The sequence below is a fragment of the Oxyura jamaicensis genome, chromosome 6 (genome assembly GCF_011077185.1).
Source record: "Oxyura jamaicensis isolate SHBP4307 breed ruddy duck chromosome 6, BPBGC_Ojam_1.0, whole genome shotgun sequence".
Taxonomy (NCBI): Eukaryota; Metazoa; Chordata; class Aves; order Anseriformes; family Anatidae; genus Oxyura; species Oxyura jamaicensis.
This window is the reverse complement of record NC_048898.1, coordinates 28,496,393-28,520,473: the sequence shown is the minus strand read 5'-3', so window position 1 is coordinate 28,520,473 and position 24,081 is coordinate 28,496,393. Positions and strand designations below refer to the sequence as shown.

Sequence of the window (24,081 nt, the reverse complement as noted above, 5' to 3'; positions counted from 1 at the left end):
TTACTTTCCCTGGCACAGACCTGTAACCTTTCTTCTACAGCTCTAAACATCCTTGTAGTAGCATCAAACAAAATCACACTGCTTTTAGAAAGAGAAATTCCCTTAAACGCATACAAGGAAAGCAGCTCTGAACATGAAGATCCCTTTTAAACACCTTCCTATGCAATTGGAAACCCTCCTTGTTTCAGAAAATAGGAAGTTCCCTCTCAAGAAAAAATAGTCAAGACTAATCCTGCCTATTTATGTAATGTTAGTTACACAGTTAGTTACATAAAGATCATTTTTTAGGAGTAGTTTCATCCTTGTAACCAACAACAAATGAGATATAAAACACCCAAACTGAAACTAGAATGTAAGTAATCATTCTAAATATTACACCGGTGGCAAAGCAGCATAGCTGAAAAAAAATAGCATACTGTTGAAAAACTGTAGTTTGGAACCCTTTCCATAGCATACCTAAATCTTTCAGGTGGTCAGACCAAGTTTGTACGACAGGAAATGAAATACATCCTTTTAACCAAATTGGCTAACATATACTCTTAATAAAAATATTAATGATAACAAAACATCTGAACATAAATATATTTTTATTCTGCTTTTAACCTGTCTGCTCATTTTACTTATAGTCTTCAATGTAGATTTGTAATCAGATACTGGAAATAAATCACATCTTTTATCTCCTACTTACTTTGTATCCCTGTGACTTCTAATCAGCTGTCTGACCTGAATAATAGATCCCTAAGTTACCCTTAAACCATCTACTCTACAATGTTTTTCAACTCGCTATTGAATTCTGGAACAGAAGATGCTGTCACCCATTTCAGTTCCTTGTCTTCAGAATCAATGGGAGTTCAAGATGTTTATTTCAGCCTGTACTTTGGAGAATGAGAGCCTAGCTGTTTCACACCCAATTGTGGTTCTAATCAGTGGAGTTGGCCTAATAATCCCAGCTCAGGTTAAGTCCTCCGTTGTGCTTAGCTCTTTCTGTGAGCCAATTTCTGTGATCTTTTAAACAGACTAGATGTTGTGCATAATGCAGGATATTTTTTCATAGGTTTGCTCAGCATGTATCCTGACGAATTACAGGATTATCCTCCCTCATGTCTTTCTTAAAACAGAATTAGGTATTCAGGGCAGTAATTTGCTGAATACTGCACTACACGGTACTACTTATTTTTCCAGATTGACATTTTCAGAAGCCGCAAGTTGCCTCTAATTCAAGGCCAGATATGCACTACCACGTGCACATATACATTTGGATGTACTGAATCCATGCTCCGATTTGAAATATGTGCAGTCAAATTTGTTATGTGCATGGCAGGTAAGATGTGTACCAGGTTGGACCTAAATAGCTACCTGCAGGTATAGTCATCTGATTCAGGCAGTGATTGGGGTAAGTGGGTATATAAACTAAGCGTGCACAGGTGAATGCAAAGCAGTTACCAGTATCTGTGAAAACTTGTTCCTAAATTTATGTCTGCACAGATCCTATGTATGCATGTGTAGAAGTTGTTTAGTCAGAACTTTTCTGATCGACAGTTTCATTTAGTACGTTTTTTACAATAGCTTGCCCTCTTCTAGAAAAGGTAGTGAATTAAGAGATGCAGGTCTCTTAAGTTAAATTCTTGGAAATAAATGCTCAATGTCAGCGTGCCATTTTCCACCCTTCAGTTGCATATGCACTGTACTTACCCACTTCTGAGGGCAAATTTAGGGATTTGTTCCTGCAGGGAACTTCCTGTATACAGTTTCAGAAGTCAAATGTGAATTCAGAAGTTGTTCGTTTGTCGTATTTTGAACTCCATCAGTTAGGCATATTCTTGCAACTATTTGCAGAATCATGCTCTCATCAAGAGTCAGCCTAACCCCTATTACTTTTAATTAAGATTTCCTGATTATTCCTAAGCATTCAGTCATGGTTATTTGCAGATGAGAAATCCCGATTGTTATAAGCACAACTGAAAAGGTTTAGATAAAAACCACACACAGTCTGTACCCAGTTTATGAGCTTAATGAGGATACTTACGAACCATTAATTAAGCAGAGGCTTTTCACCTTCAGGCTGATGACTGAGATACAGTGTTGTATTTAGAAGCAGTGCTGACAACTCTTTGATAAGTGCCCGTAGTGGGAGAGCCCTGTTCTTTGGAAGCTGAGCATCACATGGATAGCCCCTGAAATACAGGTCATGCTGGCTCATGCCAGTGTAACAGGAGACTGGACTCTGGTGTTTCATGAACATTTAAAAAGAGCAACTGGCAAAGTTGCAACTCCAAACAATCTCTGAGCCAGTGAGACGCATCTGCTCGTATGCGCTGCAATCCACATTCATCGTCTGCTGCCCTTTGTTACTACAAAGCCTGTTTTACTGCAATTATGTTCATCCATGCACAGCATATCAGAAATGCTATGTCCTATTCTGTCACTGAGTGTGAACAGCATAGTGATACCCCAGATCCCTTTTTGATGCTGTTCTCAAATACTAGAGAGGCTAATTCCATCTTGGCCACTAAACATGACATCTCTTCAGTATTTTAACTCACTTGTCACTGGGACAGCTAAATACACAGTATAAGTCCAGCTGTGCATATGTCGTCTTCATTATACATACATTAATGCACAATAAACAGAGTCTGCATTATACTCATCCCTCAGCTCTGTAATGCTCTTGGTTCTGACTTTCCGCACACCAGTATTTTATTACTCCTGGAAGCAGGAGTAATACACAAAGCCATAGCGTTGCTGAAGTCAACACACATCCAGATGTATTTTTTTTAAATGTTATCTCTAGGGAAGCTTGATGTCAGTTTATTGACACTGAATCTTGCTAGTAAGACAACGCTGATGCATGCAAGTATTAGGTGCATGAATAGGTAGATCACAAAAAAACACCAGTCACTTGGTGCTGTTTTCTCAGTCCAGAACTGTTAATAACACCATTGAAAATTCAGGGAAATACTTGCTGCCAAACATCATCTGTCAAGATCCGTTACAGATAGCACTCTCAAGATGTTTTTCTAGGTGAAACCTTCTAATGTCTCCCTTGAGTCCCACTAAAGCATGTTGAAATGTGGTAGCATAGGGCACCTCCATGATTTTTCTTTGTAGGGTTTGCAGTGGAAGTAGAAAAATCTGTGGATATGGGAGTACTGTTCTTTTTTAACGGAGCACCTTATCTCACAGAAAGGGAAATGAGGGGCATGGGGAAACATCCTGAGTGCTTTGCAATGTTATAAACCAACATCCCATTAACTCCTCAGCCTCTTTGATGGAGCGCGCCGCATGAGGTGCAAATGAGTGGCACTTTTGTGCATTGGACCTGTCCTCTTAAGAGAAGTGCTCCAGAACCACCTTGTCATTTCAAAAATACTACATAATAGTTGTCAGTATTGACCTGAGCTAGATTAAACTAGCTTCCTAGAAATATAAGGCTGCATATCCCATTAATAATCTCCTGAACTATCGAGTCTGCCACAACATAATACTTCAAAAAGTAGGCAAGCTACTCAAAATAAATCTTCAAAAGCTTCTTCCTGTTTACTGTGGAAATCTTGCAAAATATACCCAAAATGATACCATTGATCTCCATTACGTGCATTATTAGTATTCCTCTATTTATATTTTCTGACTTATTAGATGTAAATATAAATGCAAGCCTTCTGTTCCTCTGTGAATAATTTGTTGTGTTGAAACTACAGGATCATATCCTGTGAATATAGTTTTGCATAATCTGATAATTATTTACATAATCTGTTTATTATAGGCTCAGAATTGTTTTAAGGTGGCTATAATTGTTAAACATCTGAAATTCTCAATACTTTTTGTGTCTATGAACTCATTTCATTTATGGAAAAATGCTTCTTAGTACTTTGCTAAGCTCAAATTTGAGGCCGTACTTGCAGAAGATGTTAGGAAGTTACTTTGTGCTTTCACTTGCTGCTGCAGGGCCGCTGGAAGATTTCCTGTTGGCACTCTGTGGGATCAGGCCAGTAAAGAATAAGGCATCTTTCTAATCAGGTCATGGTTCTGTTGGCTTAGAGAAGAGTTTCTCTGCTTATTTGAATAGCTTCATTAACTACAGTGCAACTGTTGTGTGTGAGAGCATTGTGCAAATAATGGATACGAGGAAGGGCACTATCATATAATCCATTAAAGTATTGCACGCTATGGTGTAGTCCGTTAAGGGGAAATACAGTCAGGATTTCATTGCTAATAGTTAGAGGGAAGGTTTGATTTTTCTCTCCTCCACTCCAGTAGGGGAAGAATAAAGTGTATAGAGAGAGGTAGAATGCTACATCACAGTCTCTTGCAAGTATTGAGTTTTAACATCCATACTGTAAGAGCCTTTTGATAAAGTTAGGAAGTTGACAGGAAACACTAAGGTCTAGCTTAGCTAATGGAGATCTGGGTTTAAGACCAACTGGATTTTTTTCTTCAGGCATCACATAAATCTAGTGAAACTTAATCTTATTACAGAAAATAAAATTCCAATGATTAAAATTGTGTGATGTTAATTCACTTTTAGAAATTAGAATTATACTGGAATTTCTTAGTCAGGAATACTTACCAGAGAATTTGAATACCTTTGTTCAAAAGTAGAGAGAAAGGTATAATTTATAATGAAAATAAGAACAGATTGATTTAGACACAGCTAGCACCTATGCTTAAAGTTGTCTTACATTTCAGATTAAAAAAAAATCCTGTGTATAGTGTGACTTTGAACTTTGCCAAAATGTAAACTATTTGGGTGAAATTTTCCTTGCTATGTGTGTGTCTCTTGCTAAATTCTTGTGGAATAGTTGTCTATCAAAAACACAGTATGCTGCAGCCTGTTTTTGTGGTAGTCGCACATTGGTAAACCTGATTGCATTCCTTAAAAATAATCTTTCTGATATTTTTATTCTGAATGGTATTTTCAGTGTTAAAAGCAATGTGGCTACCGAGGGAAGTACTGCAGCAAGTTCACTAGGATTTCAGACCCGGGAGTTCTGAGGATTCATCTGTGCACCTGCAGAACTCAGCTACGGGATTAGAAGAAGAGAGAGAAAATGGTTTAAATTTTTATTTTAGTGGCACTTCTGAAGAGCAAATAGTGCCAAAAATGCAAAATTCACCAATTAATCCAAATCACAGCTGTTCAAGATTGAATTACTTTTTTTTAAAGAAAAAACAATCTCTAAATCATGTAATGATTTAATGGCACTCAGTAACAGGCATAGCCGTGTAGCTGCGGATTTAAGGGAACAAGCACAGTGGGACAGAACTGTGAAAATAAAACTGAGGAGGGGAGGGCATAGTTATGTCATGGGCACCTCAGCTAACTGGCTGATTTTTCTGTCTTTCTGTGCAAGGTTACTTCAGTATCTGCAGCCTTTGCTTTCCCTCCCTGTAATTGCAGCAAATAGCTTGTTATCTGAAGTGTTTTCTAAACCCTTTTAAAGCTGACCACTCCGATTTCTTTGCACTGTTTTCTCTGCACTCACAACACACGCACACATATGGTTAATAAAGACAAAAATCTTGAGCATTTTTAGTCACTTAACCAAAAGCAGATGTTCATGGTTATTCTCTTCTTCCCTTGCCTTTAAAATTCATGAGTGAACACAGTGCTCAAGAAACCAGTAATAATATCAGTTGCTTCAGGTTGGCATAGCACGAAAGGACGCTCCCTGTAATGCTCAGCACTCAAGGCCTTGTGCCGGCTGGTGTTCAGGCAAGCTTGCCTGATCTTTTCTTCCAGCTGCAGAACCAGAGGACGGCACCCCTGGTCCTGCCGCCGGAGCGTGGTGGCAACGTGTGACCTTCTTCTCTTCGTCCCTTCCACCTCCTTGACAGCCTGGGGCTGGATGTCTCACGAGGCCAGACGGTGCGGCACTGTCAGTGCTTCCCCACTGAGCCCTCTCTCTCCCTTTGGGTTTGCCAGGCTCCTGATCTTTTCCTAGCAGAGTCCTGGTTGGGCACCATCCGATCACCTGCTCAGGTGGGAATGTACCTGTGAGCAGCGCTTGCTACCATCCTGCCCAGCGCAGAGGAGCCTGGTACAACCACCCTCCTGCCTGCCGCGGCACACGCGGATGTAGGAAAGGCAGCGCGGCGGCTGCATTAGCATGGTGCCTCTTTCAAGGCTCATTAGCACAGTGCAGGTCTGCGCTGTTCTGGCTGAGCTGCTTTCAGTCCCATCGTAGCCGTGGCTGACAGCTGCTCAGGAGTGTTTACAGCACACTCCAGTGCACCACGTAGCCTGGTCTAATAGGGGAGGTAGGCACTTCACCTGCTGCCAAACAGAACAACTTTGTTTGCATATTTGGACATGCAAGGGCACACACTCCAGCCTGGGGAAGCGATGTGGGATCTGTACTTCTTCAGCGGCTTACCTTTGTTCAAAATTAAAAGCTGAGGATGTCTTTTAACTGGGATTGTAATGACTTTATGTTCATGTTTCTGTTCTTTAGATGCTGTTCGGTGCGCAACAGCCAGATGCTACCTCTAACAGCTACGTATGGCACTGGGTTGATAGTTGTGGTAAATCACTAGGGAAGTGGGTTTTAATAATGAAATCCCAAACAACTCATTTTTGGATTACATAGCTGTTCAGGATTTTTTTTGTTTGTTTGTTTGTTTTTAAATAGAGAAGAAAAGAAAACCTAGGCAGCCTAGACCATTGCGATATTAACCCTAACGGAACTTATTCCATCTATGCTTTTTAGTATTCTATTTTCTCCTCTGCCCTTCTTAATGCAAAAATATTTGCTTGAGGCAAATCCATAAAAATACCATATTAGGAAAATTGCATAATATTTCCTAAAAATAGGAAGCAGGAGTCTAAGACTACAGAAATCTGTTTTACTCAGAGAAATGAATGACTGAACACGAAAACAAAATTGTAACAAGTTACTGTACTGCCATGAAAGGTAAGTCAGGCAGTTCAGTTGACTTGGCTGGGTGTCATATTTTGTACTGTGCTCACTGGGAGACTAATTGCTTGAAATAAATATTTGAAGATCTCTGTGTCTGGTCCTTGTAAGTTGTTTGATCAGTTTGGTATTTCTGATAGGATCTGTGTTCTATAAAACCTTAAAAATTGCTGCTAGGCAGGTTTTATGCCATGTTGTCCTAGCCATAAATGTGCAGTGAGGTATGGGGTTTGGGTAGACCTCATCCTTATTAACACAACAGATCTGGGAGTGGTCAAGCAATAGTTCATACTATACAGGTCATCTTTCCTCCTTTCCCAACTTGTTTCTGCTCCATTTGGGAGGCTTACTTCTACCCCTCTTCCCTCAGTCAAATTTTCTCCTCATTTTAAGATTGAAGAACTTGGATGGAGGTTTTCCTCTACTTGTACTGGACTTTATCAGCTCTTAGGACCGTTTCTCAGATTCGTAAAGCACTCAAAATCAGCAAGAGCAGCCGAGGGATAAGTGGAGATTGTCAATGCAATGAGTGTTGCCTTAAGAAAGCCAGAGCTCTCTGAAGGTGAGCTGAGTAGCTCTGTCACTGTGCCATGATGCCCATTAAGCAGCTGTCTGTGGCTGGGGTCAAGCCTGGCCCCTGATGTCTGAATGCTTGAGCTGGCAGAGCAGTGGGTGGCTGATGGCATCGAGCAGTGCTCAGGGCTGCTGGCGTCCCGCTGCCTGGACCAGCTGTGGCAGAGCTGCGGGGGGAAACCCTGAGAAAGCAGACCCTCATAGGAGAACAGGGACAAGTTGTGTATTTGTAAGGACAGGTGCAAAACTGTGGGGACAGGAGATTAGTGTTGGGAGATGGCAGGATCTGAACAGACTGGCTGATAAACTGTTCATTGCGCTGCTTTGCAGCCTATAAAACTGTATGTGTGGTTCCCCCATGCATGTTTGTGTGCAAGGGGAAAATGGGTTTGTTTTATGTCATGTCTCCCAGCTGAAAAACTTGTGATTTTGTTCTTACAGTGCTGGGTATTATCTATGTAGCTTTGGAGACTACCGCCAGCATTGTCTTGGTAATGCTTACTTTGAAAAGATTTTATTCACTGTACAAAGTGGGATGACAGAAATGTGGTGCTTTTATGCAGAATGACCACTGATAATTTTATACCCCAAGCATGCATCTTTAGGGCTGATTCACAAAAGAAAAAGAAAGAATAACAAGCAGAAAAAAGGATCTGGCTTCTTTGTTGTAGGATTGTGCAAAGCTGATTGTTTCTAAAGCTTAAATATGTTTGTACCCTGGCTGTTTGGGGACGGTCTTTAGAATTATTCTATGCTGAACTGGATCTTTATTTTAGTGGCCTACATCTCTGACCTGCACTTTGCTTACTCTTGAAGTCTTCCTTGTTGAAAGTAATTTACACTCCAGTGTGGCACAGTACAACTGTGCTAATAAGAAAATACTATTGACTGTTGTGATAGATGCACCTACCACTTAGTAAGCACAGAAGAGTTAAACCGATTGCATTTTTACAGTCTGTATGTTTCTCTGCTTATTGTTTGTGTCCTGCTGCTTGAAAAACAGCTTAGTTGCATAGTAAATCTCTCTAATCAACACAAGAAGAGAACAAAAAGAACATGCACCCTCATTTGTTAGAGCTGCTTCTGAAGGGTGGACATTTGAAGGATGTATTCTGGGAAATTTGTCCCTCTTCTTCAGAAAGCCTCGTTAATATGAGCATAACTAACCAGGCATCTCAGGAGAGGACAGAGGCACATTCATTAAAATTATGTGAAAAAACAGCCCATATAGCAGCTATCTATCATAATGATACTTCTGTTGTCTCTCACCGCAGTGTCTAAGCAATAAGTTCCATAAAGCACATAAGGCCCAAAGCGTGTAGCTGACAGCAAGGGACTGTTTTTTGAGCTCAGATGCTCACTCTGTGCCTCTTTGCATTCAGGTCCAATGCATTCAGTTCCCTTTACATGCTTCTCCTTCTCTCCCCTCCCTCTGAATTAAAGCTCACCTCCATTTGGAGAAGTCCCCAGTCAGACCTTGTGCTTGCTGTGAGTAATACAGATACGCATGCTATAGTGGATATATAAAAATACTGCTGGATGACAAGCCATAAATAATGTGCCTACTGACTCCTGATGAGGTACTGCCACAATGTTTAATGCATTTATTAACCATATAGTGTTGTGATTTGTAGAAACTGGATTCATAATTGCAAGATACCATTTAGGGTTATAAATCCAGGACTATAGTGTCTTCAAAGGATGGAGATAGAGGGATTTGGGGGATGGGAAGCAGAGAGTTACTAGGATTTGGAGATCTTATGTTTTTAGGTGCAGGGCAAGAAAAGACTAGGTTAGGGTGTGGTGAGTCTGAGCAAGGACATACAAGTGAACTCATATAGGAGGCATTGGGATTAGAGGAAAACTTGTAGGCCTACAGATTCCATTTTACGTAAATCCTTAATTGAGGCTGGAGAAGAAATCTCTCTGTAAGCAGTATTCCTTTGAGAAAACCACTGGTTACCCTCCTGGTCCCAATCCCCCCTTCTTTCTAGGAAAGAGAGAAGTAGAATTTTACTTCTAGGCATGAGGGTGTTTTCTTTTCTTGACATGCAACTAGTTTCTTTACCAACCTTTGACTAAGTCCAACATGTTACTTTGAATATTAAGAGCTAAAAGTTGTGAAGGACAAAACAAGGCTTGTGTGACTAATGTACAGTGTACTGCGTGAATACAGTTCTCTCTAAATGTCATCTGTTGCTTGTGCTACCACAGTAATAAGATTCTCTGTAAAAGCAGATGTTCATTTTTTTGCTGAATATAAAAGCTTAAGTGAGTGCAAGATTGTTGGCAGTATGGGGGCAGATTTGTCAAAGTAGCCCACATTACTGAATTATAGTTCCCTGCAAAGCCAGGGTGAGTGTCAGCCCATCTTGCATAACTTCATTTTACAGTTAGAGGTATGTCACAGCTGAATATGTCGTTAGCAAATGCTGTTTTACCTTAGTGGAAGAGTTCTCACACCACTTTCCATATGTTTAACCAGTTACTTTAAGCTGCTTTTCTTTCACAGTTTTTTTTTTTTTTTTTAAATACATATATTTTATTTTTACCAGCCCAACTCTGTTTGTGTTCTGTTTAATGATGAAATTCCCGTGGATTTTATTGTCAGCAAATAAGAGCTTTATAAAAGAAATAAAAATAAATGTAAGACTGAATACAGACTTATTTGCCCTTTGTGTGTGCTATTTTACTCCTGTGGAATTAGGTGTTTCCAGCCCATTTCAAGATACCCTCTTGCCTGTATGTTAGGCCCACAGGGGGCCTGAGATGGGGGTTTGGCACTGAATCTTTAGAATCTTGCATAATGAACAGCTCTCATTTCCCAAATTTGTTGATGTAGATACTCCCTGTGAGAATAGTGTGCAGCTGTACACGATGGGCACACATTTCTATTGTTTAATTTTTTAGGATAATGGAAGATGTTGTAGAGTAAATATCCAGTGGCTGAGAATATCCTTCATAATTCAAATGCATGTCTACTCATTTGGGTATATTTCCACCAAGGCAATCAGCATAACATCCAAGTCCTGATGTTTTGCCTCAGATCGGGCATTCTCTCCCCGTAGAACAAATACAGCAGCTCTGCTACATGTAGAGCCCTTTGTAAAGAGGCAGGAAGAATTTTCCCCTTAGGTTGTAATTACAGGACATATGCTTTCTATAGCACTCTTCAACACGTAGGGTTTTCTTTCCATTACTTGTGAGTTAGTGATGCACTGCTGTATTACAGTAATGCAGCCTATGCCAGCATTTCCATTATAACCCGTTTTTACAGGTTTATAACTCAGCAGTAAAAATGTACTCTTCCAATTTGAAACTTGGCATATAATGTCTCATCTCATCCTCAAAGTGATATTTTTTCTTTCCCTCTGCCTTCCCCCCCCCCCAAAAAAAGGCTACATTTTTACTGTATTTTTAAATGGAAGATATCGTTCTTTCTGTTTTGATAGGAGAAAAGTCTGCCTGACTATTAAAATTACTTCTCAATTCTAAGGGAGAACTTCATAATAGAAATTGCTAGTGAATAAGTGTTGTTGATGTTAGAATAACTATACTAAGTACATGCATGAATAGAGAAGTACTACCTTCCAAACTAAAGCTATGGAATATTGATCAAAGTGATTGAAAAGCTTTTATTTTTTATTTTTCTTTTTTTTTTTTTTTTTAATGTTGATTTTGTTTCTAGGTGTTGATTTTTCCCTTAAATGGTGTCCTTAATGGTAAATGTTTTAGCTTCTGTACTCTATTGTTTATCAAGCAGAATGAAGCAAAGGACGACTTTACTGCATATAGACAAAATAAAGATGGTTTATCTCCTTTGTTGTTTGAGGAACACAGTACTGAAGGAACAAAAACTCTGAACTTTGGTGTTCGGACCAACTAGCAAGGGTACACTTGTAGTTAGCACAGTGTTACAAATCCAGAACAGGCCTATGCAGCAAAGAATAATGTTTCCAATAGACAGATGCTTGTGTGGGCAAGGAAACTTACCCCTGAATGACCAAGAAGGAAATAGGTGGCTTTTACTATCATTATTGTTTATACCTTTAAGATCTGAACATCTACTCATGCCTCCTTTGAAGCCTCACATTTCAATGCAGTGTGTGTTTAGGATATCAGAAAATCACGACTGAAGTCCAGTTTCTTCTTCTTTGCCCATCTTCCTTGGGCCAGTTAAGAGCTGAAATCTTCACAGTTGCCGTTAAAGAAAGTTTCCTAATCTGTGTGGAAACCACCACCACTGCAAGCACAGCAGGAAGGCTTCAGTGTGTTGCTGCTTCTTGCAGTAAGTTTACTTCAAGGCATTTCTTCTTCCATTTAGATAGTTAAATTTATGCTTAACATAACCACTTTAATGGTAGTAATTAGAAGAAAGGGAATGTAAGAGAGAGATTTCATGGAGGGTTTTTATTAATTAATTGAGCTATTATTTTATCATATATTTTAAAACTGCCAACATATATACAATACACATTCTTTCTATAGCTAAGCTGTCTCATTTAAATCCCAGCTGTTTTCAATTCTCTTTAATATATCTATTTATAAATAAAAAACTATCATGAAAATGTTCTTAATGAGAAGTTCGTTTCCTCCATTTGGATGCTAAATTCAGTAATTAGGCTGAAGAATAGTTTGTTTCCAATAGGCAGCATCAGTGGCTCTCAGATACAAAATAAAATGGCCATACATAGAACTGAAGTTTTGTAAGGTATAAAATCGAATGCTTAGCACTTCCTCACATCATCTTTGATTCAAACCAGCTCTGCCAAAAGCAGTAGGATGCCGAAGTGTAAAATGCATGCAACACAGTGAGATTCAGATCTTCATTTTGCGTAGGAAATAAATTGGTAATCCCGTGAAAACTTCCAGGTGGAAGTGTCAGACGTGCCCAGTGCAGTCAGTAGTTTTGGTGTGTAAATCCAAGTCTTCTGTTACAAGATTTGATTGTACGTTTAACACTGGAAACTCCCATAAAAGAGTGCTGTTTATGTTTCTGAGAATACAAAGAAAGAAATGATATTGAGATTACTGGAGTGCTTAAATCAGCCACAGCACCATTTAGTAAAAACATCTTTGGCACCATGGGGATTGCTATTACCATTATAGAAAAGGAGAAAACTCCCAGCCCAGTCATGTTCACTTGAGCAGGGAAAATATTAAGCACCTTGTGATGCTAGACAGAATGCACACTATGAAATGCTTTCATTTTGTGATGCTGCCACCTCAGATGTTTCTCACTTTGGTCAGTGTAGAGAGCACACAGTGAATGGATGCTCATTGTAAGATGTGGATGAAGATAAATTCATTGTTTTTAGGCTTTGATCATCAACAATTTTCATGCATTTAATAATATTCCATGTATAATTGCGAGCATAGTGTAAACAGCTCGACTTAACTTACAGGTATATACATTAAAAGACATTAAATGTTCTGTTTGTAGCGTTGTCTGCAGCACCCGTGCAATATATTAAAACTATGTTCATGTTTTGGCAATAGTACATGGAGAAATTACATACAATCTCAAGGATGAAATACTCCTGTGTTGTGTATTTTCCTAAAACTTTAAAATAAGGTAGATTTTTTGTTACTACACTGTGGTATTATGGTGCTTTTTAACTGTCATATTTAATTTCTTCTCCTGAACATCCAGCATCATTTTTAAGGGGCCACAGAACATAACATGTTCTTTGCAGCTGGTGGCACTCAGCATTGTAATTACTGAGTACCCTTAACTGACTGTTTAAAAGTTTTGTTGTAAATTCAAATCAGAGCGTGAATGTCATTGGAAAACATGAAGTTACATTTTTAAAATGTATTCGCTAATCATGTGCAAATCACTGTCAAAATCATAGAGTGTGACAAACCCTGTGAATTTATCTAATTGTTTTGTGCTGCTGTATGTGTAAATGTACAGGGAATAAAATCTGCATTTCTTCATAGGCACAGAAGAAGCGGAAATCCAATGAATCTGTAGATTCAGAGCTCTGTCTTAATGAGGTAAGAGTGCAGATCATGTATGTTTCATAGCCACAGGTGTGTCCCCTAATACAAATTCTCAACAACTTCCAAGATTATAATGGGCTTACCCCACACTAAATTCTTTTTAGTGTGGTTATGTTTGGATACCGTGAAGTATTAAAGATTGATCTTACTCAGAAATCCAGAACTGGGCTCAAAGTGGCTTCTACTGGCTTTGTGTTTTAAAGCTGTACACATTTAAGCAAATCCCATGGTAATTAACATTGTACCTAGCATATATAATTAGTTAATAATCTGTAGGAACACAAGATGATAAGGCTTTTAACAAATACAGAGAAACACACTGGACAGCATTTTATGGCTAACAAAAATGAACAATTTGGGGCCTGAACTGGTATTCTCATCAGAAGACATGATGCTCAGAAGACAGACTGCTAGTCCACAGAGGCATAACTTTCCAATGCTGTTTAATTACTCTGAGCCTGACCTCCAAGGCCCCGTTTCAGACAAGAACATTACTTTGGTTTCCATGTCTGTTGGTCCATATCCTTTGTCCTGAGTTTCTCAGGAAGCTTAATAATTAGTAAAGTACATTAATTATAAGCCACCAAATGGATGTGACCATATCTTTTAGGTTCTCCTTTGCTGTACAGTGTTTCCAGACAATGTCATTTCTGTAGCCCCGTTCCAATCCTTTAGGTTCTGTTAAGAATTTCCTGTAGATACTAGAATAAAGTTTAATAACGTGTGAAGAACCAAGGTTATGTTAACAGTATGCAGTAATGTTAATGGATATTAATGTTGGCATCTTGTGCTGGCTAAAGACCTTTCACCAGAAGGCCCTTATAACTGCAGCTTGCCATCGGGCTTGCTGGTCCACCTTAACCCATATCATGTGACAGTTCCCAAAACACATGCTAAAGGTTGAGTATAAGATGAGAGAAAGCATATTGTGATAATTCCCTCAGTGCCTCTTACTACATCCAGCAGTTTGTAGCTCAAGGACCTCCAGCCAGTGAGAATCCTATCAGATGATAGCAAAGGGAGAGGGAATGGCATGAAGATCTGTCCAAGAGTTGCTCCCTGGCTTTGTAATTACTAGTTTCTGTGGGAACTGATGCTCTATAATCATTCTTGGTATCTGCACTTCTGCATAGTTCTAGCTTGTACCTTGGCTGATTGGCTCTGCTGGATGGCGGAGGCTTGACCCCTCTGAGGAGCTACATCCCTGAATGTTTTCAAGCCCCGAGTAGGCAGGGTATGAGCAACTTTACTTGGAGTAGACTGGATTTAATGACCTTAGAGGTGCCTTCCAATCTGTTCCGATTCTGTGATTATACATGCATTTTATTTTTATTTTTTTAACTGAGGATGATAAGCAATGAAAAATATTCATTATGCTTCCTACTTAAATAGTTCACTCTAATCTGGCAATTTATACTTGCCTATGCCTACTGCTTTATTATAGGTAGCAAAGGATACAAGGCATGTAAATAATGCCACAAAGAGGGGAAGAGAGATAAATAAAGAAAAAAAAGAAACCTCAATCTTTTCTGATCCCATGGATTGGATTTTATCTATTGGCCTCCAGGAGTAACTTGTTATCAAAGTTGTTCTGTTGACTATGCAGAACTTGCAGTTTCACTGGGGGTCCCGCGTTTGTGTTTTTGTTTTTGTTTTTATTATTATTATTATTATTTTTTAATAAACTGGCATGATAAACACAGATGGCTAAAACAAATGTCCATGTTTAACAAGGTAACAAGGGCAAGTTTTACACATGGAACCACTGTTAGAGATTTTTTTACTACGTTATTCCTTTTTTTTTTTTTTTTTTTTTTTTGAGTCATGCTGTGCTGGTGCTCTACACTAATGATATTTTATCCTTTAAAATGTTGTCATTTCACTTTGTTTTTATGCTTTTTAGATAATTCAATTTGTGACTGTGATATATAGGTAACTGTGGAGGGTGGGACATGAACAAACATGATGAATTTGTGACACAGATTTGAATATTTTGCAATGAAAATGTGTAACAGTGACCAAGGAAGGTGTTGTGTCTTGCAGAATGCTATTGGGAAAGACAACACAGCAGGAGTCTCCACCAGTCACATATCTTCGGAGAATTCATTTGCTCTTCCTACAAGCTTCTACGCAAGCACACCTCTCATTCTGATGACAATTGCACTCTCACTCTGTTTGTTCCTAAGCTCATCAGTCATCTTGTAGCTGCATTACAAAAGGACGTGTAAAAAAACAAACAAAAAAATCTGTTTCCTGTCCTCTGTTGTTTATCTGGAATTCCAGGTCTGGGGGCTAAGCTGAGGCACTCCTGCTAGAACAGTTTCAGTCAGCTGGAATTTTTTTTTCTCTCTAAAAAAGCTTCTTGTGATATTTAGAGGCTTTGTGAAATACTTGGTGCAGTGCTACATTCCAAACCCAAAAGGCTTTTGGGCATGCAGTGTTTTAAAGAGACAGTGTGTAAATTTGCCTGTAAAGCAACCTGGTTGGATTATTTTAATAATTACATTAATTCTAGCCTTTACCCAAGAAGGAGGATGGCAATTTTCTTAAGATCCTATTTATCTCATTTAATAGTTTCGGTTTTCAAACTGATTGAACTTCAGACTATCAAGGATGCCAGGCTTTTGTCTAACGGTGAATGTTCTCCCAGAGAGTGGACTTTATGAAACTTCCTCATTTGATAAATTGCTACTGATGTTAAACTCTTTCAGTGTATTAGCATTTTCCTCTTTAAATGTTTATGTACTGTAAGTGATTCTGCGTTCCCTGCTGAGAAGCCATTATAATTCACATACAGGTATAATGTATGTCTTTCAGTTAAATTCTCATAAAAATAGAGTGTGGCATAGAACTTTCTAACAGTACATTTATCTTTTAATTGTATTCATCTAGCCTTAACAAGGGTGAAGATTCTTTAAATTAACAAGAAGCAGCCATTGTGAAAGCTTCATAAACATATATTTCTTTAAAGTCATGGATGAGCAGTAGAAACAAGTTTTGCTACAGGAGTTCAGCTATACAGTTGCTGGTCTTTGCTTCCATTGTGATACTATAGTCCAGTTATTATATTTTTCTTAATAAAAAAGATACACAATATATTTGCTCTACTAAAACAGCACTATCTGTTTATACACAGCTGATAGCGTCAGCTCAGAAAGTTACAGGAGCTTCATGCCTTACTTCTCTTATCACAACATTGTAGAGGGAAAAGATGCAGTGGTACGATAACTGAGTTTTATTTCTGAGACGGCTAAAACCAACACAGAAGGATGGTTGATCCAATTACAAGGCAGCATCATGCACACTCACCCATGTGACAGGCTTTTCTCATCATAGGAGTTCTTACTGCAGCCCATGGGATTGCTGGCAAGATGAACTGTTTGCAAGACCTGTACCTTAAAGGTTGTAATGGCTTGGATGCCAATATTGCCAGTGTGCAAGATTTGATTACTTTGGTTTTCATTCGGTGATATTGACAGCCTCTGCTGGCTCATGATGGTTTTCTGTGGTATCTAGAAGGGATTCTTTAAAGCTTTAAGTGTCATCAAATAGGCAACATTTCTCCTTAGGGCTGTCCTTATACCTTACTGTGATGGCTTGGTGACTGTTACAAGCAGTTATGTCTAAATGATCAGCAGTAATCAGTTTTTGTTTTTCCTGGAAGTAGGAGATAACGTGACCAAGCAAAGAGTTCATCATGTTGAATTTTCATATTTACTTTGAGACTTACACAATTATGCCCAGGCCTGCTTTGAAATGTCTGGATCAGTTATTTGCAATACAACTATAAGGTACAAATTCCTGTTTTATAAACTGCAATGAAGTTTGAGAGTGTGCAAAGTACACATCTTACTAAGAGATTATTAAACCTATTGACAAATTCATCTTTTGAGCTTTTTCTTAGCTAATAATAAACACTTTCAGAAATTATAAAATTCACTTATGTACTCTTGATTATGGTCACATAATATAGGTTTCAAAGCACTGTGTATGTGATAGAATTCTAGGATGCCATGTGCCATTGAACATAACAAATTAGACAATATTACTTTTTAATTCTGTGCTGATAAGAAACTGCAAATTACTTTCAAAGGCATCAGAGCTGCTTTTGAAGAATATATAGCATATAATTACCAGCAAAGCCCATGTGGTTCCTGTTGCTCTTCTTGTGGAAGCTAATCAAATTATTGAAAACTAGTGACAACAGAAAAAAGATTATGAGATTCATGATTTAAAAAAAATAAATCAAATTCTTTTATGTCAAAAGGAGCTGATAGTATAACCTATTGAAATGATAACGAGCACAGTGTTATAATTCAAATGTCTGACATTATCCAATTAAAAATATTTTCAAAACAAATTCATAAACATTACAATTATTAAATCCATCTTTGATCCACAAAGCTTTCTTTAAAATACCATTTGTATTCAGCACATTAAACATTTTAAGCAGTATCAGGAATTTTAATAACCTCCCAGTATAGTGCATACCTTTTTGAAGATTTTATACATTTGGTTTGATTGCAGTATCTTTATTACATTTAATACAAATTACTAGAGCTTTGACACTGTGTGATCCCGAATAAAAGCTGTTGATCACTTATACTCTAAACAACAACCTAATTATCTTCTGATTACAAAAGAAATTGCTAGTTATCTGATTCAATGAGGGTTACCTTTGGAAATGCAATTATGGGTATAGTAGAGGAAGAAATGGCATTTTATACAGCTAGCCATGTTACCACAAACAACACAGAGCACTCAAGCTTTCTTTCCTGTATAAATTAAAAGCATACTGAATTCTTAATTAAAAAAATAAATTGCTTATTAAACAGGCAAGAGGGAAAAAACCCTAAGAGTCTGACACTTAATGAGGTTTTACAGGCATCACCATGCAAATATTGGAGGATTTTTAGAAATTGGATGTGGTGTGGACGATGTCAATTTAGCATGGTGACCTTGTCAGTGCAGTCATTTGCTACAGAACTGAAGTATGCAAATTGTTTCACTTTTTCCCTTTCCGACTGCTAAAATGCCATGTGTTGAGTGCTCAGCCAACAAACTGGCCATTATGTAGTATTTTAACACATTAATTTTATCAATATACCAATAATATAGGAACTGTCCAAATACAGGATGTACATACAGATGACCTACTGTTTAAATTGTAAATTTAACCAATTCAGTTATGTTTAAATTAAATCATGGACTACCATAAACATTTACAAATCATTTTTTTCATTGAACGTAATAGAACAGACGTTGTCATTAGTATTATTAGGAGTGTGTATACACTGCCACGTTAAATAACCTGATTATTGTGTTTTATGTTCCTCCTTAAAAGTAGTACACAGAAAGATAAAATTCAGTCTGAACTGAACTATATGGCTAATGTTCCAAAGTATTTGATATAGGTATTAATTCCACAAACTAGTTCAATGAAAGAGGCAACGAAGATGAGCCATTCGGTGAAAATAATAATAATTAAGGGTGGGGGGACCAGTGCAGATAGTGACATCCACCACTGTGCAGTGGTCCTGCACCCGTGTCTGTGCAGTGTTTTGATCAGGAACAAGGAGCACAGACCTTGTTTCACTGACTTTTCACTCATTATCCTGGCTGTCTTCAGGGGAATGGGGAGAGAGGTGCTGAGCAGTCTGCAGGGGCCATCCATCCATCTCCACTGGGGCACTGCCACTTCCCATTGAACTCTTTCATTCGTACTGTGTCATTATGAAGAATTAGGAGGAACAGGAATTCTTAATTATTTCAAAGCATTTGTAGACTCTGTCTGGAGACCTATGTCCAGTCCATTTTCTTTTAATGAAGTTATATCCCAGTAAGACCCAAACTTTTAAAAATGAGGCTGTTTTAATTTGAGGAATGCTGCAGTTTGTCAGTAGATTGAAAACATGAAAATATACACTACTTGCTAAGCCTGTGTAATTAGGCTGGAAAGAAAGAAAACAGAAGGAATCACCTTGAAATCTCAATCTGATCCTAATTTGTGTTTGTTTGTTTTTTTTTTTGGCTTAATCATGATGATATTTCCATGGAAGAGAGATGGTGAGAAACCAGTGAAGAAGACCAAAACTCAGAAGAGCTCCTTGAAGGGACGTAAATTGTGTATGTCAAGTGACATGAGTATCTCATACTTAGCACTGTGATTTGTTGAAATAGAAGAGCTGGATTCTGTTAGGACAAGAAACTCCATCAGAGTAAGCAGTAAAAGATGGAAGGATGAGCAGATACTTTTACAGCAATTATAACTTTCTTTCATAAAATGCAATTGTTTGTCTTCAACAACGATGTGGATCTACCTCATTGAAAAATACACATTCACTGACAGGACTTCTGCATTAAATCCGGATAAATTCATCTGAGCTAAAAAGGCCCCCAAGGTTTTTTTATACCCGTAAGGTTATTCAGGTTCTACCTGATGTTCATGATATCAAATAGAAGTATAGTTGATTCTGATGAACTTGGCAGAGAAATTAATCCAGAGACTTGTTAAATATTTCTCATATTTAAATATTTGCTTTTTCTTACCAGCTCAGTTCTTCCTATGACATTTCAATTAACGGCTATTTCAGCTTTTCCTTTCACTTTGGAAGGTCATTTTATCCATATTCTACAGTCATCCACTTTCTCATAAAATATTTTTTTTTTCCTCAGTGGTTTTGTTCATTTGTTTGTTTGTTTTTTAATTACAGCCTCCTGTTCTGAGAAAAAAAACAAACAAACTGTGGTCAGGAATATGTCTCTGCTGAACCACCAACACCTTTTCAGGGGGAGGGAATTGCAAGTTCCTATTTTATCTGTTTAGCATTAGTTTGACTCTAGTACAAGCTAAAACACAAAGTTTCTATTCCCCAGATGGAATTTAAAATTTAGTTTGATACTGAATAAGGATTAAAAAGTTTTAAACTTTCACAATCTCTAAGAAATATTTAAATATTTTTAATGTATTTTCCACTTGGAATTGCAGTCAGATAGTGTCACTAAATAGTATTTTTTTCAAAAGTAAGAAGTTTCCTTGTGAAATTTAGATGTGTCCATTTGAAGGTAAAAAATAAGGGAGGGTGATGAATTCCCATTTTTTTGATTCAATATTGTCTCCACTTTCATATACCTTTGTTCCATGTTTTCTTCATCTGGGTATGTTTGCCTTCAGGGGATGGTTATACTGAATAGGTATGTTAGATGCGGTCAGGTCAATAATCAGAAGCTAAATCCCGTAGCTCCTGCTCAGAAGCTCAGTCTCTTTTAGCATTCATAAAAGACAGAGCAAGAAATTCAAGATGTAGCCTGCAGATTATCTGAAGAGCACAGAGTCAAACCATTTCTCCATAGTGTTTCTTATCAATATGCACTGTGGTATTATAATTTGGTGCCATCTAGAATAATCACTGAAGTTCTGTGAACACATTTGACCAGAGCAGCTGCAGTTTCTGCTGCTATACCTTTGCCAATAGCTGAGCTTTGTCATGTAAAGAGGCAATTGCTGCCTGGATTACAGCAGCCAAACCTGATCTCACTTCAGCAAGGGTTGGTTCCTCTAACCCCATTTTCCCCTGCTCTTAGCAATTCCAACACCCTCTAATTCTTTTGCACTACTTTTTAATCTCTCAGAAGGAGAGTTTCCTAGAAGTTGTATATATAAGAGCAACTTTTCTCTAACTTCTCCTGTTAAAATACCACAACTGACATTGTTCTTTGTGGACTTCTGTCCTACAAAGCGTCGATGAGCCCTTGCTCAGCACCTTCAGTCCTTAGGAAAACGAGCAGCAGTTTGGGGGAACTGCCTTCCAGTAAATGAGGCCATGCTTGTTTTCAGGCTTCCTGAAGCCACTGATTCCGAGAATTGATGGTATGAGTAAGCAAACATACGTCGTGGTACATGGTGCCCTGGCAGTGTGCTGCTCCCCATGTCGGCTGGCTCGTGTCAAGCAGTTCACCAGCATTGGCACCAGGATGCAGAGTTCCTCATGGCTCCTTCTGCTGGACATTGCTTTGGCAGTAGGAGAGGACATTCAATTTCCTGCTGTTGTAAGTGCAAAAATATTATACCTTATATTGATGTATTACTGTGTGAAATACATCCCTGGCCCTACTCCCCCTCCTAAATCCATTCTCTCAGTCTGCTGGGAAGCACCAAACAGCTGGAAATGGTTGGCTGATGCCCCCAGCTCTCAGTATCAGTCTCAGTGACCTAAGGCCATCTCAGGTCAGTGGTTATCTCTGTCCATTTCCTACTGCCTGTTTTGTGGCCAGTCGCATAAAGCAGTGCCACAGTAGGCACCATCCAGCAGCAGCATTCTGGCTCTACAGATGCTCTCGCAGTACAGGAGCGGGTATGGTGGCACTACCTGGTCTTTACTGCTTCTGGTCTTTGTGGCTTCTTCATCTAGCCAGTGCGAAGTTCACTTAGACCTCCCTAATAAATCTCAGAGCTACAAGTGCGCCACACCAGGCTCACTAACTCCAGTCCACATAGAGTAAGAAGTTGATTTTGACCACTGCATTTGTCTTTAGGTAGGAAGCTTAAAAGGTGCAAAAGCTGAACCTCATAGATTTTTCTGGACCACGGGGAGACATAAACTCCTTCCAGCACAGAAGCCAGCAATTCTGCTGGAACTATGGCATAATTTTCAAAATAAAATCAAACATCACAGTCCTCTCCTAAGAATGCTTATGGAAAAAGATATATATGAAATAAGGTAACGTTTGTCAAAAACAGGAGAAAGCCTGAAGATGCAGAAATTACTGGAGCCACTGTTCATTTTAAGAGATACTGCAGGGAACACACTGCTGAGAAATAGAAATATATGTCCTGGTGGGCAGAAGGCAGGTAGAGAAATCATAGTTTGTTTTTTTTTTTTGGTTTTTTTTTTTGACATTGTGATTTGGCCCATGGAAACTATTCCCCTTTTAAGGGATGAAGTAATTCTCACAGGAGTATGCTATACGAAACACTGCTGATGGGAGCACAGCATCGCCTTCCCACACCTCAGGCAGGGTCACTGGTAATGACTGCGTGCTCTGGGGTGGGACAGGCACGTTAACCCTTAGGTGACGTTGATTTGAGAAGGCTGTTTGTAAAGATTGATAGAGGTAGAACAGAGCCCCGCGGTGGATTGCGTCTGGCAGTTGGGAGTGCATAACCCAGGCTGAGCTGAGTTTATCAAGAAAATAGGAGTAACAATTGAAGGAAAATATGGTCTTGAATTTTACATTGTGTCCTCTCCGGGAAGGTCACAGCAGAAGTGAGGGATAAAACCAACCTCTTAACACTTACCGATACCTTCCACTGTTTCTGGGTAAGAAAATATAAATAAGTCCTGAAGGTAGGCAGTAGAAGAAATCACTTCAAAGCCCTGCAGCAGAGGAGATTTAACTGGTGGCAATTATTAATCTCCATCTTCTCCCCTCCCCCAGAGTTATTGCTACTGAGTTTGATTAACAGGGTTTGTATGATGTTTTGTGTGGCATTACTTAGTGCTGAAATGATTAGCTGTGATTAATGCTCTTCATGCCGGGAAGGTGTATGTTTCTTTCACTTGAGGAGATGTCTAAGTTTGCATTTCTTTTGTGTAAAGTGCATGTAGACAAGAGCTGCAGCGAAGAGGAAATAGCACAGGAAGGTTCAGGTATAAGTAATTTTGGTTAATAAAGGCATTAATTGTGGGTAGGCAGAAAGGATGCAGGCAGGGGAAACTGGTGACGTTTGGACCCAGGAAGAATGGCATTCACTGTGAACTGAGGATATCCAATGTTAGCAGTTTTTGTTTGATTTTTTTTTTTTTATTTATTTCTTTTTCCCAAATTACCCACCTAGAACATGCTTCCATTTTTTGGAGGAAATTATTACACGAATAGTTACCTTCTTGTGCAAATTCTATGTTGTCTTATGGATTTCTTTACATCTCACTGCAGGTTATTATGTGTCAGGTCTTCAGTCATAATGGCTGGTAATTTGTTGTAAAAAAAAAATATATAAAAACACTGTTCACTTGTTCCTGTTGACTTAGGCATTGCTCTAAGGACATTGCTTTTTGGACCGTTCACACTTCAGAAGTCAAGTCATGATGTTTGGCATTTTCTGTTAGCATAATTCTCCTGCATTACTATTGTACATATCCAGAAAACAATCCGTCTCAATAAACATTATTCTCTTTTTTATTAAAAAGCATGTTTTTGTGAGAAAAATTTCCTGGTTGTTTGTTCTGTTTTGAATTATACAAAAGAAAGGAAGCTTGACTGGCAAAAAAAAAAAAAAAAAAAAAAAAAAAAAAAAAAAGAAAAGAAAGAAAAGAAAACAAGCTTATTAAAGGTTGAGCTCATTGTTCCCTGTTGTTTTACAGTCCACTATGATCTAAGAAAATAAGAAATAAAGCTTTTCCCTTTAAGCATCTGTGCATTTGCTTGCTCCCTAGTCTTTTTGTGCTAGTGAATGTGGCCTGCAAAATGACAATGAGCAGGGAGTATCAGATGGAAATGATGGGGAGACGGGCACAAAGTGGCCAGCTGGCCCTATTCATACTTGCTCACTCTCTGGCACGCAAGCACACCTCCACGCCCACCCCAG

The 24,081-nt window shown here is 38.5% G+C and overlaps 1 protein-coding gene across 2 annotated transcripts in view; it reads left to right on the top strand.

The window, feature by feature from the left end:
• The window catches only part of GFRA1 (GDNF family receptor alpha 1), a 258,614-nt gene extending 234,929 nt beyond the window's left edge, over positions 1-23,685 (top strand). For both annotated transcript variants that reach the window (XM_035329554.1, XM_035329553.1), the window contains exons 8-10: positions 13,431-13,487; positions 15,537-21,632; positions 21,967-23,685. In XM_035329554.1, coding sequence (XP_035185445.1) covers positions 13,431-13,487; positions 15,537-15,698 — 219 coding nt within the window. In that variant the 3' untranslated portion in view covers positions 15,699-21,632; positions 21,967-23,685. The remainder of the gene's footprint in view (positions 1-13,430; positions 13,488-15,536; positions 21,633-21,966) is intronic.
• Positions 23,686-24,081: the final 396 nt, after the last annotated feature.